General features: G+C 33.8%; 1 protein-coding gene across 1 annotated transcript in view; it reads left to right on the top strand.

Annotated features, from left to right (window-relative positions):
* PHF14 (PHD finger protein 14) overlaps positions 1-14416 on the top strand; it is a 254861-nt gene that overhangs the window by 183723 nt on the left and 56722 nt on the right. The window contains exon 17 of the mRNA XM_042781427.1: positions 1160-1277. Coding sequence (XP_042637361.1) covers positions 1160-1277 — 118 coding nt within the window. The remainder of the gene's footprint in view (positions 1-1159; positions 1278-14416) is intronic.

The raw sequence follows: 14416 nt of genomic DNA, 5'->3' as shown, positions 1-14416 counted from the left end.
AGTAATTTTGTACTTTACTCAAGTAATTTGTCTTCTGTAAGTTTTTTCTTCTGGTTTCTTAGTTGTGGATTTCTTGATTTAAGACATTTCAAATCAGTAAGAATAACAATAAATCTGACAATTAGTTTGGAGGTAGTTTGTTTTTATTTTTTAATAAATAAAAAATTTACAAAGATTACATAAGAAAGTGAAGAAGGTAACCCTTTCTGTAAAATATGAAAACCTTATTTGTTGTTAAATTTTGATCTTGTTATTCCAACTGATGCAGCAAACAAAACAATGAAATAATACAGATCTTTCTTCATTGTCAGCAGGATGAGATTGTCTGAAACGAAGAATAGGTATGATAGTTTTTTTAGATTTTGTACATCATAGGTGGCCAAGACACTTTCAAAAGAATTGTTAATGAGCTTTAAAATGTGGTAGGAGTTACTTTGAAAAACCAAATACACTCACTGAGAGAAAGTGACAGGGAAATTTTGAGAGAATAATATCAGATTGTTAAAGAGGTTTCTTAACTCTTTTGTATATTTAAGCGTTCTGTGATGTAATATAAAAAATGTTTTTATTTGCTGTAGGTTGTGTTATCATGCTGTAAACATAAAGTTAATTTCAGTCTACCCTAACTTGGAGAGAGTGATGAGGTCTAAATTAATGTATCATAAATTCTAGTTTAGTGTAGCCTAGTAGAATTTCTTGGACTTCTAAAATTCAGAAAACATTAAAAGTGTATTGAATTGAATTTATAATCTCGAATTATAGATATTTAATGTTGTTAAATGTTTTGAAATCTCTGCTTTTAAACTGTTTAATGGGTAAATGATTAATTCTTTAATTTCAGAATTGAAATTGTTATGATTTTGTTAGTCTTTAGCATATATGACTATACAAATATATTCATTCATATGCTCTTAACATTTCTACTATCAAAGTGTTTTGAAGGATATTTATACTGTCACTTTCATTGTTGTTGTACTTTGTTTTTCCTAAAACATTTATTTCAGGTTTAAGTTGCCTTTATAAGAAACATTAATAACCTTGTGAGCCAAGAATAGAATTTACAGTGTTAAACTTGAAGTATACAGTAGTTTGCCTTTATATTTTGAAAAATATGTTTTTTGTATTATTTAGATATCGTATAAATCTGTTTACTCTGCAGGTGTGATGAATGCAGACTCTGCTACCATTTTGGCTGTTTGGATCCTCCTTTGAAAAAGTCTCCTAAACAAACAGGCTATGGATGGATATGTCAGGAGTGTGATTCTTCATCTTCTAAGGTAAGAAAAAGAGCCTATCAGGAAACAATTGTTTCCCTTAGTTTTGATAGTTTTGATAGTTTTTCCGTGTCACACCACCAGCTTCTTAAATTTAGAGAGAATTGAAATATGAGGGACCAACATTTTACTAATACATTCTGGTAATTTTATGGCCCTATATTGAGGAGGAAATAAAAAAACAGCTCTACTAAATTATATAAATGTTCTCTACAGAATGTTTGATAGTTTTGTGTATTTTCTGTATTACTGTACCATATTAGAAATTCTGCCCTAATTCTTATAAGGTAACATTTGTTATGACATACACACACACACACACACACACACAGAATAACTAATAAAATCCAGTTTTCATTTGTAAATGATTCATCTTAAAATACAATAAATATATTCTGAATATTTTATAAAGTCTGTTCTGTAACAAGGGGAGTTCCTAACTGGTAAAAATGATTAATGCACTCGGCTGCTAATCAAAGGTTGGAAGTTTATGCCTACCCAGAATTGCCTTGGAGGAAAGGCCTGACCCTCTATTTCTGAAAAATTGGCCACTGAGAACCCTATAGAGCATAGTTCTGTTCTGACACACATGAGGTCACCATGATTCAGATTGACTCAAGGGCAACTGTTATTTTGTTTGTTTGTTTGTTTGGTTTGGTTCATTAATAAAACTGGTTTTCATATCCTAAATCTTATTTCTGATATCTATTTTAACCAAACAAGAAGAAATTTATAATAAAGTTGTTTTATAATTTATTCCAAAAATTAAAATTTTCAAATTATGTCTTTTGAATATCAACATTCTAACCTTAAACTGTGTTAATCTTCAATTTAAGATAATTTATGTTTTTGTAAAGTGTATAATTGAATAGTTAGACTCCTATGCTTTGACTCATTTCACAGAAATAGTAAGCCATGTCTGAACTAGGGAATCCTGGTCAGCTATGAATTAATCAAGTTGTCCTTCCTTCAAGAGATAATGGAAATTAAACTATTTACTGTAATAAGAACATCACACCGTCTTTCTTCAATGCATTTATTCATCCTGGAGTGAATTGGAATTAATAATGAGTTCCTGTCATATTTTAAAATCAAAAGTTCTTCTTAGTCATTGCAATTATTTGCTCCAACTTACTGAGGTCTTCTCTAAAAATTTATTTATTGCAAAATTAATTTCAAAGTCTTTAAAGGTTTTTTTTAAAAAATAACTAGAATTTATTTAAGATTTTACAGTTTTGTACAGTAATTTTTATAAGATTATACATATTTAATAATGAAACATTTTTGTCCAAACATATGAGCTATACAGTAGCAAGAATTATTTTTCAGTTGTTTTATAAGGATTCAGATTGAAGAGGGAGCATATTTAATATCAAAAAGTTTTATTAAATAATTTTAAAAATATATTCAAAAAATTGTATTCCAATGAAAAAATAAGGAAAATTTAAATTGTTGTTTTATGACACTCTTTGGGGGTATATGTTGCTCTTATGTATGAGTATTCACATAGAATGTATGTGAGTACTCACCCCCAATAAGCTAATTAGAAAAGCAGTTTTTGAAAAAGACCTTACTGCCTTTTATAAATATGCTTTTATTTATATGTACTTTTGAACAGTTTTATACTACCATAAGTACAAAGAGAAGCTCTGTTAAGTTACATAATAATTTCATTAACAAATATTGAAAATACAAGAGGTCGTATTTCAGATACTTAGGAGGATGTCATATATTTTGTACATGTTGCAGGTGCCGGTAGCCATTGAGAAGGTAAGGTGGTTTGTTTCTTTCTGTGAGAGAATGAGTCTTTGGACTCTGAAATAAAAATCTATTAAGAAGGCACATTATTAGAAAAATGTGCATTGTGTTTGAGGCAATCTGTTTGACCTGTGTTTGAATACCAGATGTGAACAAAGTTTCAAGATGTCATCCAAATATACTATCTAAATTTTGGACTGTAACAGCAACTTATTGTGAGGATATATTGTAAGGATTTAAAGCAGTGAAATGGGATTGTATTTTCATTTTACCAACGTGGCTATTATATACTTGTCTCATATAGCAATCAATTCCTGAGACCTGTAACTTTTCTTTCTTAAATACTTCTCTGATCTGTTATTTGCTCCTATTCCTAACTGCTATCTTGCGTTGATTTAGTTCCGCACTTTTTCTGACCCATACTCTTACATTCTTCCTATTTTAGAAGCTAGCTAAGTAAGTCTGCCAGACTCATCTTTCTTCAGTAGAAGTCTCTAAAATGAAGTATTTACAACCCAGGGAAATACACAAGATGATCCGCTAAATCAACTTAGCCCTCTGTAGCATCGCCTTTTAATTTCCATTTCTGGGTATGTTTTATAATGTAAATAATATATTAGCACTACAAAACTGGTATATGTTGCTGTTGTTATTTGCCGTGGAGTCAGACCCAACTCATAGCAACTCCTCCTTGGGTTTCCAAGGCAGTATCACTATGGAAGTAGATTGCCCAGACTTCCTTCTGAGGAGTGACTGTTGGACTTGACCCGCCAGCCTTCTGGTTAACAGTCAGATGCCTTAGGCACTATACTACTAGAGGTCCTACAAAACTAAAGTATAGCTTCACACAAATATGTATTTACCTTAGAGTGCACACTTAAAATGTTTTTTACTTTTGGGGTATATCCTCAGAAATACTTAGAGTTGACAGTCCTATACTGTTACCAGATTAATTTTTCTGAAAGTATAATTGTCATACCTCTGCATTATTTATTTTTTATCTTCCTACATAACTACAAAAATGCAGAAAATTAAGATTGCTGTGTTAGTAACATGTAATCCTCAGACCTCATTCAAGTGTTGCCATTTCTCCCAATAATGCCCTTTCTAAAGATCCAGCATATACTCACCTGTTTTATCTAGTTTTCATGTTTCTTTAATCTGGCTAGTCTCTTAGTCTTTCCTTGATCTTCATGACCTTGACATTTTGAAGATTACATGCCAGTTATTTTGTAGAATGTCTTTCATTTTGCATTTTTGCTATTTCCTTATGATTATATTAATGTTACCAAAAACCAAACTCTTTGCCATTAAGTCGATTCTGACTCATAGCGACCCCCTTTGGGTTTCCAAGGTGATAAATCTTTATAGAAGTAGATTGCCCAGTCTCTCTTCTGTGGAGTAGCTGGTGGGTTTGAACCGCCAACGTTCTGGTTAGCAGTCAAATGCCTTAGGCACTACACCACCAGAGCTCATTATTAGTATGTGGTTATTTTCATTATTTATTTATTTATTGCCTGTAGAGAGAGGATAAAACCAAAACCAAAATCACTGCCATTGAGTTGGATCCAACTCATAACGACCCATCCTTGGGTTTCTGAGGCGGTATCACTTCTCAAGTAGATTGCCCAACCTTCCTTTCGAGGAGTGGCTGATGGATTAATTTTTATTGTGATCTCTTTCTCAGTGTTTGGCGGTGGTGGCCAAGCACCATCTACTTCTTCTGGTTTCGGTCATGTAGGCTGAGGTCCCCATGGTTCACTAGTGCCTTGGACTAATTTTTTCCATCTGTCTGTGATTTTCTTCACTCATCTTTGTTCCAAACAAGGAGAGACCAATTGTTTCATCTTAGATGGCTGCTCACAGGCTTTTAAGACCGTAGTTGGTACTCACCGACATATCTTTATTTATTTTGATGTTCAGATTGTTCCAGATATGGCTAATAAGAGACCTTCAAACTGACTTCTGTGTCCTTTTGACAGGATTCTACCATTCTTTGAGTACTTCTTTGCTGAAGAAGTTGCAGGCCCCATTTTTACTTTCCTTTCCTTCACTCCTGAAATTAGCCATTTCTTCAAGGAGTTTTGGTTCCTTTTTATAAAGAATGTTATTAGAAACCAAGATCTAGATGCTAAGTATGCCTGCTGTTACTGAGATTTCACTGCTATAGGTCTCAGTAGGTAGACCCAAGGATTTGATGTGTATATACATTCATTCATACGTACATACCCACTGCCATCAAGTTGATTCTGACTCATGGTGACCTCTATTGGGATTCCAAGGCTGTAAATCTTTATGGAAGTAGATTGCCTTATCTTCTTGCTGCAGAGTAGCTGGTGTGTGTGGACTGCTGACCTTCTGGTTAGCAGCAAAATGCCTTACCTGCTATGCTACCAGAACTCCTTCATAAATAAATACATTTGCATATTTCTGTATCTTTATATATATTGAAAAACATTCTAGTTTTCTCTCTTTCCATATTTGTAACTCCTTCTATGACAGAAAATTGGCTTTCATTATCCTTAATCTATACCTGTTTTGATTAATTTTGTATTATGTACCTAATCTGTTTTCCACTTCCATCTCACATAGACATCTCTTTTCCTTATCACCTGGTTGTTTCTGGACTGAATTATTCACAAGTGGGATGGGAAAAGGGTAGGGCAGGCATCTGTACTTTTTAGAAGTTCCACAGGAAATTCTAATGAGCAATCAGAATTAAATACCACTGTTATAACTACTTTATGAAATCTTCAGTTATTAACAAATTTTTGAAGCTAAAAATTTAACTTTTTTAGAACATAAAACAAATATACACACTGTATATACATTCATCAAATTTCAGCATACTGGCATTTTAAAATTAGGTTTTACATGCACATATATGATATAGAATAGACAATATTGTTTGTTGTTAAATAGGCTGTAATTCATTATTCAGTTTTTTCTACAGCATATTTGGTATAGATCTCAATAACTTCTGTGTGTTGAAACACCAAAAATGAAGATAATTTATTCTGACATGGTTAAGTGAACATATATAAATATTTCTTTAAAAGTGCTTCCTCCAAGTCATACATGTTCACAGGTGCTGCTGAGGATTTAAATATACATTCTGTACTTCCCAGTGAATGTGTTAGTTACTATTCTGATTTTCATTTTTTTAAACCTTTGTTTTATAACAAGCCATAGGGTATACATGACAGGTCATTGTCTGATGAGTATAAGGGAGTTAGCTCGGAGACTTCCATTTAGTTCATTCTTACTTGATCTCTCTAATATATGTTGCTTTTTGAGCAGTAGCAAATTGTGAATTCATATGCATAGAATTCTCATCTAAATCTGTTATGGAAGATTTTCTGGAACTACACAGGCATGACAGATCAGCTAGGGCATATGGTATTTCTTGATAATCATTTGTATTAGAAAGAAATCACTGAGTACGGTAAACAGGATTTTTGTATATTTTTTCCCTCAAGTTTTCTGCAGTGAGCTATTAGAATTCTACAAGTAGAATTCTCCTTATATACTAATGTCAGAACAGTATATACAAATATTTATTTTCAAATGCAACAGTCACTTGAATTGTGCCTCTTTAAGAACTGAAGAGAATAATCTCTCTGAGGAGTATCTTGTCACAATCCATTAAACAAGCACATTTAATTGAATCTGGTAATATTGTAAATTGAATGTCTGCATTTTATGCATTATGAAGATTTATGAAAAATATAAAATTGTAATGAATTATCCTTTCAAGTTCTTTTAAGTTTGAAGCATATAACTGACCCATAAAAAAAGGACTTTTAATATTTTAAATATTCATTTGACCTCTGGGATTTTCTCTGACATTAAGTTGAATTTTAAGTTTCTGAAATTAGCATGGTTGACTGATAAGTCATTTTCAGGTAAAACTTACACTGCTTAATCGTCTTAATTCAGTACTCTTACATTTTGTGTGACAAGCATTAGAGATTACAATGTGGTGCTTTATTGCACTTTACTGCATATTGATTTGCCTTTTTATTGCTATTGGTATGTAAAAGTCTGGAAAAAATAGTTTATAGTGTATCTTACATCAGAATCACATAGAATAAATCTGTGGTGGTTTGTAGACCCACTAAAATCTAAGAATTAAAGCTATGACATGGTCATCCCTGATGATAGCTATAGTTTGAAATCTAAACTTTAGATTTCCTCTTTGCTAGTATAAGTTATAAGATCACAGATTTCCAGCCCATCTTCTACCTTATCCTGTAGTAAATTCATTGTTGCCAGTTGCTGTAGCATTTTTCCTGATAGGCTGTTTGTATAAATATCTTTTAAAGGTCGATTTCTAATTGAGTGTTGTACTTTGAGACTGGTAACAATGATTTGTAAATTCAATAAAAAGTAATAGCCATTAACAGTTCCACTAATTATAATTAGTATTGTACTTTTTTTTTTTTTTTAGGAAATTAGTTGATTAAACTGAACTTTTATTTACTGAAGTTAATTTATTATTTGTTTATCATTATTGCCTGCTCTAACAGGTTATTTACTTATTTATAATGAACATGTTTTCTGAAAACTATCCCTAGGAGATATTTTTATCAAGTAATTATTTTCAGCAAAATGTTTACTGTACTTTATAGTAGAATTGATATCAGGCTTTAATAATCTCTGACCGGTTCAATTCTGTAATTAACCTAAGGCAGTTTTCTTGGGACCATATAAAACACATTAATCATTATTGGTATACTACAATAAGTCATAGTCAGTTATTCCTTAAGAACCTATTTGAAAATATAATTTCTTCCTTCCAGGTAAAGTTTGTCAGTGTTTATGAAGCACATAATTTGATGTATTCATGTATAATCACAGAGAAAGAAAATTGTTGAAACCTTTAAAATAGTTACAAATGTTTTGTTTGTTAATAATTTGCAAAATTGAAAAGTTAATTCTTTCCTAAGTTGTATTTACTACAAACTTGATAAACCAAGCCATTTTCTAAGTTAGGTAGCATGTGGGCCTGATGTGTTTACATAGCATGCTGTGGAATACCATATGTGATGAGAGACTAAATCATCACTATGATAATTAATCAAAGTACTGTAGGGTGCCGTACGTAGAAATGCCTTTCAAAAGTCACTAACTTCATACTGATGTGTTTATTTTTTACTATTTTGAAGAAAGATTACTCTCCTACCAGAAGTCTGAGAGTTAAGTTGAAGGACATTTTACAGTGTTATTCACAGTATTTTTATCAGTATTTCAAACGTTAAAATCAAGTTACATAATATACCAATGTTTCATAGTTCATAGTGTTGTCAAAGTCAGAAGGAATGTGGAATACATTAAGAAAGCTTGTCACCCCATTATTTAAATACAATGTGTATGAGAAAGAGAGTAGTTCATTGTGAAGAGATGGTTCTACTTGAAATAAGCTAGTCTAGAGTTGACAGTGTCAGATTTAAATGGTAGGAAAAGCTTAAATTCTCACTTTACAAAACAACGTAAGATTTCACACATTCTAGAAGTAGGATAGTTGGTGTAGTTTGTTCTTTCTAATTTGTTAATCATTTAGTTTAATTATTTCATTTCATTAATTATTAATTTTACAGAATTCTTACCTGTTAAAAAAGTTTGTTTCTAACCTATTGTAGTTTAAGAAATAACCTTTTTCTACAACTGAGATAGACTTCTTCCAGGCAGCTTTAAAATCTAAGCTAAGAAATTTCAAAGAATTGACTATGATAGTTTGTGGACTTACTTGAGTTCTGAAATCAAATATATTTAAGCATTGTATTCTTGATTTCGTGATAGGATCTTTACGAAGATTGATTGGAAATCATAGATTGGGTTTGGGAATATAGTGGAAGTATGTTATGCCATATTACTTACATTTTAATGTATTCAGTTTTTGACACAAAATTAGAATGTTTATAAACAGTTTGTATGTTTAAGTGATTTTTTTTAATAAAAGGTTACCATTAAAATTTACCAAAAAAAAATTCATGCCATTAAATTTCTTATGATGTGAAACACAAAATGCAGAAATTAAAATTTTATATAAAGGCAATATGATGTAGTAGACAGAGCTTCATGACTTTTGGAAAGAAAGAAACTGAGTTCAAATCTTAAGTATTCATAATGCTATGACCTTTAGTAAGCTGCTTCCCTTCAGTGAGTTTCAAGTTGCACATTTGTAAAATGGTTGATGGCAATACTTGGAAGACAGACCCTCTATTCATAAGAGTAGATAACATCTCCTCCTATTCTTAAAAATAAGCAAGCATTGTAGCTGTAGGGTAAAAATTTCAAAATTAGTGATATTATTGTGATTTTCATACGTAAGAAATATTTTTAAAAAATAACCTACAAGCAGTTCTCTGTATTTTGTTTTTTGTCTTCCCATATATCAAGGAAAAAATCTTTCCTCTTTTTTTAGTCTCACGTTACATAAAGGAAGGCATGTGTAACTTGCACATGCAGAAAACGGTCAATTTGATTTAGTATCTTGATAGAGTTAAAAGGAGATGGACTCTATCTTTATAATTATTGTGTTTTAAAGGTATTTCTTATCTCTAACCTTTTCAAATTGTGTACTGCTCCATAAAGTATTTCTTCTGAATTAATTGTGTATCATTAGCAAAGAGGGTTTTTTTTACAAAATACATACACTTATGGTACTTCATATTCCACATTAAATGTGGAGTTATGGTTCTCTGAATTATGCAGAGGATCATGAACTAATATATTTATTTTATATGTAGAAGTCATAATATTGAAAAAATAAAGGTTTTGCTTTCATATTTAGGCCATTGGCCATACTAAATATTGAGTAATAGAAAAGACTAACTGGTATGGGCAAAAAAGGGAAAATTGGTTTTACCTGTTCAGCATTTTGGTAATCTGAATTAGCTAATAACTTTACCATAGACTAGAAAGGAGTATTATTTCCTTGCCAAGTTAATAAAAACTTGAAACTGAAACAAAAATGAAAAGTAAATTAAAAAAAAGAAAAAAAAAATATATATATATATACATATATCTATTCACACATATATATGTATGTATGTATGTCAAACTCACTGCCATCGAGTCAATTCCAACTTATAACGACCCTCTTTTGGGCTTCCAAGGTGGTAAATCTTGAGAGAAATGGATTGTCTTCATTCCATGGAGTGGCTGATGGGTTTGAACCACCAACCTTCTGGTTAGCAGTCAAATGTCTTAGGCACTACACCACCAGAGCTCCTTATGTATGTATCAAACCAACCCATTCCCCTCAAGTCAATTTTGACTCATAGCAACTCTATAAATACCAAAAAACTCACTGCCATAGAGTCGATTCCGATAGCAACCCCAGTTGGGTTTCTAAAGCTATAAATCTTTACAGAAGTAGATTGCCCCATCTTCCTTCCATGGAGTAGCTGGTGGGTTTGAACTACTGACTTTTTGCTTAGCAGCCAAATGCCTTATCCACTACACCACTACTAGAGCTCCTAGTAGCAACTTTATAGGATAGAGTAGAATTGCCCCATAGGGTTTACAGGGTTTACATAAGCAGACTGCCACATCCTTCTCCCATGGAGCAGCTGGTGAGTTCAAGCTGTTGACCTTTTTGCTTAACCGCTGAGCACTTTAACCACTGTGCCACTAGGCACCTTTTATATATGTATACACACATTATGTATACACACACATTTTATATATCACACATACATATACACACACACATGTTGTTAGGTGCCATCAAGTAGGTTCTGACTCATACCTACCTTTCTATACACCAGATTGAAATTCGGCCTGGTCTGTGCCATCCTTACCATCATTGCTCTGTTTAAGTCCATCTTTGCAACCACTGTGTCAATCCATGTCCTTTGAAAATCTTCCCTTTTTTTGCTGACCCCCTACTTTACCAAGCATAATATTTTCTACAGGGACTAGTCCCTCCTAGTAACATGTCCAGAGTATATGACACAGTCTTGCCATTCTCACTTCTAAGGAGCATTCTGGCTGTATGTCTTACACAAACACACACACACACGTACACAGAGTAAGAATATCTAGTTTATGATGACTTGCACTTAAGAATGGACTGTCATAAAGCCTACTGTATTAAAAATTTGAGTTAAATGCAATAGTTTGTAATAACGACTGTATGCACTACTTTGTGATGCATATGAAAACATTGCATCAGTTCCTTGGCTCAAGGAAGGAGAACAGCGCTGGCCTTTTGAAGCTGGGTCACGTTGCCAGTAACACTGTGTTGACTGTGTTACTTTGTATGTGGTTTAAATTGTCCTCTTACTTACCCATTGTGACCATGCCTGTTGTTGTTGTTGTTGTTATGTGCCGTCGAGTCAGCCCCGACTCATAGCGACCCCTCCTTGGGTTTCCAAGGCAGTATCACTACGGAAGTAGGATTGCCCAACCTTCCTTCTGAGGAGTGGCTGGTGGGTTTGAACCGCCAGCTGTCTGGTTAGCAGGCAACTGTCTTAGCCACTATGCTACCAGAGCTCCCATGCCTACAAAGCATAAATCTGATGCAAATGCTGATGATGCATCAAAGCAAAGGAAAACAGTCACAATTAAAAATAAAATGGAAATAATAAAGCAATCAGAAAGAGTGCAGTGCCGTTGGTCAGTGGAAAAACAGTAGGTACAGTCAGTCAACAATCAGAACAATTGTAAAGGATAAAGTAAGAATAATGTAGCATGTGAATGGCACTGCCCTCATGAAGGCTACAGTTATTACTAAGCAACGCAGGGGTTTAATTATTGAAATGGAAATATTGTTGATAATTCAGTTACATGATCAAAATTGGAGTGCAAGAAAAAGCTCAAAGCCTTTTCAATGATTTGAAAGCTCCATGTGCAGAAAGAGAAGGTGATTGTGATGAATTTGTTGCCAGTAGAAGTTGGTTCAGCTGTTTCAAGGTGAGGGCAAATTTACATAATAGTGTTAACCTTTAATCGTGATCTTGTTTCTTTTTCTATCGAAACTGCTTTAAGAACTCTTTCATTTTTTTTACAGTAATGTATACCTGCACACATGAGCCCTGGTTGCTCAGTGGTTAAAGCACTCAGTTGCCAACCAAAAGGTCAGCAGTTTGAACCCACCAGCTTGCTCTGAGGGAGAAAGACTTGGCAGTCTGCTTCTGTAAAGATTTACTATGGGGAAGTTCTACTCTGTCCTGTAGGGTTACTATGAATCAGAATTGACTTGATGGCAGTGATCTTTTGCTTTATACCTACACACACACACACACACACACATAGATTCTCTTCAGTATAGTACTGTATGTAGTACTTTTATTATTACTGTATTATTATTATTTACTGTATTATTATTGTGGTAGTTCAGTTTATGTGTCAACTTGGTTGGGCCTGGTTGAGTGGCTGGGAAGCTGGTGGTAGTTATTCCCCATGATGAGACTGGCAATCAACTCCATGGTGGAATCTACTCTGAGCAGCTGAGTAACTGCCTTAGGAAATGTGTTCTGTTTCTTGTATATAAGCAGAAGCCTTGGGGAATGGTCTCTAGCTTATGGCATGCTTGGATATGTAGCTGTGTCATTGTTCAGCAGCCTACCATGCTCTGCTCACCTTGGGACTTACAATAGACTTGAATTAATGGCCTGCCATGTGGTTTGGTAATGTCGGAACTGTGCCTTTTTACTTGTCAACCTTGGGTTTGACAGCCTCAGCAGCCAGCAGCTGTCTGAATGAAGAAAAGCCTCTAGCTTCAATGGGCTGGGAGCTGGAGGCAGAGCTGAAGCCCAAGGCTGAAGGGCTTTCACCCAGCCCCTAGAGTCTGACACTTTGAACTTGGACTTAAAGCCTCCAAATTGTAAGAATAACCTCCTGTTTGTTAAGGCCATCCCATTTGTGGTATAGATTCTTGTCAGAGTGGTACTAGGTAACCGGAACAATTATGTTTAAGATGTTATAGTGTATTTGGAAGTGTTTCTTAAGTGTTCTATATCCATAAAAATGTGAAATACATATTATATTCTAAGACAAACACATAACTACTTGACGCTAAGAACTGTGTATACTTGTTCCAACTTACATACAAATTCAAACTTAAAGGCAGATCTCATTTGTACCCTACGGATAGCCTGTATATATATCTATAAAAAACCTCTGAAGACAGATGTAACAGATACTTTATGAGTCTGTTTTGTCAACTCAGTGCCATCAAGTCATTTCTGACTCATAGCGACCCCCATTGGGTTTCCAAGACTTTAAATCTTTATGCATGCAGACTGCCTCATCTGTCTTCTGTGGAGCAGCTGGTGGGGTCAAATCACCAGCCTTTTAGTTAGCAGCCATATGCCTTAACCCTTACACCACCAGAGCTCCTTCTTCTTTGTCAAGGTGGGTATTGAAAGATTTATCAAGCCTAAGAGAATGGCATTAAGAGAATAGGCATATATCAGTAACACATCCTTATATTGTGTGAAGAGAGTTGAAATACAAATATGGAAGATTCTGGGCCAACATTTTTACATTCTTCCTGTAATCTGGAAATTCAGGTTTATAATTTTTAGGGCGTCTTGTGTAAACAAAATTTAAAATTTCAGAGCATGACTATGTTCCTTGAACATATTTTACAACATTTATGCCAGAATAAAGTATCACTCTTAAGTAAGTAAAGGAGCTCTGGTGGTGCAGTGGTTAAGCATTCCGCTGCTAACCAGAAGGTTGGTAGTTTGAACCCACCATCAACTCCATGGAAGAAAGTTGAGGAAGTCTGCTTCTATAAAGATGTACCGCCTTGGAAACCCTCTGGGGCAGTTCTACTTGGTCCTATAGGGTCGCTATGTATTGAAATCAACTCGATAGCAGTGTGTGAGCTTAAGTAAGTAAGAGACTTTGTACTTATTCTCAGATGCTGCTAATGCCTTTTTTTTAGAAAGGTGAAATCTCATTATGTTCTTTGTATGAATGGAAGAGCAGTTATTTTTACATGTAAACTCTTTAGAACCCTACCTTTACACCCTAATGTTTCCCTGGCTACCAATGGAAGGAACTATTAATAATAGGCCTCTTTAATCATGGCATATAATTATGTCTATTTGTATACTTTCTTATTACATAAAAAAATAAACATGTCTTTCTGGGAATATCAGATATGCTTATTGCCAAAGTGCTACGTAAGGCAAATTATAAGACTGTTTTAACACTCTTCTTCCTCTGCACTGCAGCCTCAGCTTAGCCTAGTCCTGCTCCATATTAAACTATCAACCTTAGTCCTCACTGAAAAGGCCTTCTGAATTACCTTTGATAGGTTAGGTCAGCATCGCTCTAATTCTTCTTGTGATTTATTTTCAAAAAGAAAAAATCTTCAGATTTACATTGCAATTTGAGATTTTTGCCATTTGTCAATACAAAAA

The sequence above is a fragment of the Orycteropus afer genome, unplaced genomic scaffold (assembly GCF_000298275.1).
Source record: "Orycteropus afer afer isolate SDZICR_OR568_19922 unplaced genomic scaffold, OryAfe1.0 scaffold00119, whole genome shotgun sequence".
Classification (NCBI taxonomy): domain Eukaryota; kingdom Metazoa; phylum Chordata; class Mammalia; order Tubulidentata; family Orycteropodidae; genus Orycteropus; species Orycteropus afer.
This window is presented reverse-complemented; position numbering and strand designations above follow the sequence as displayed.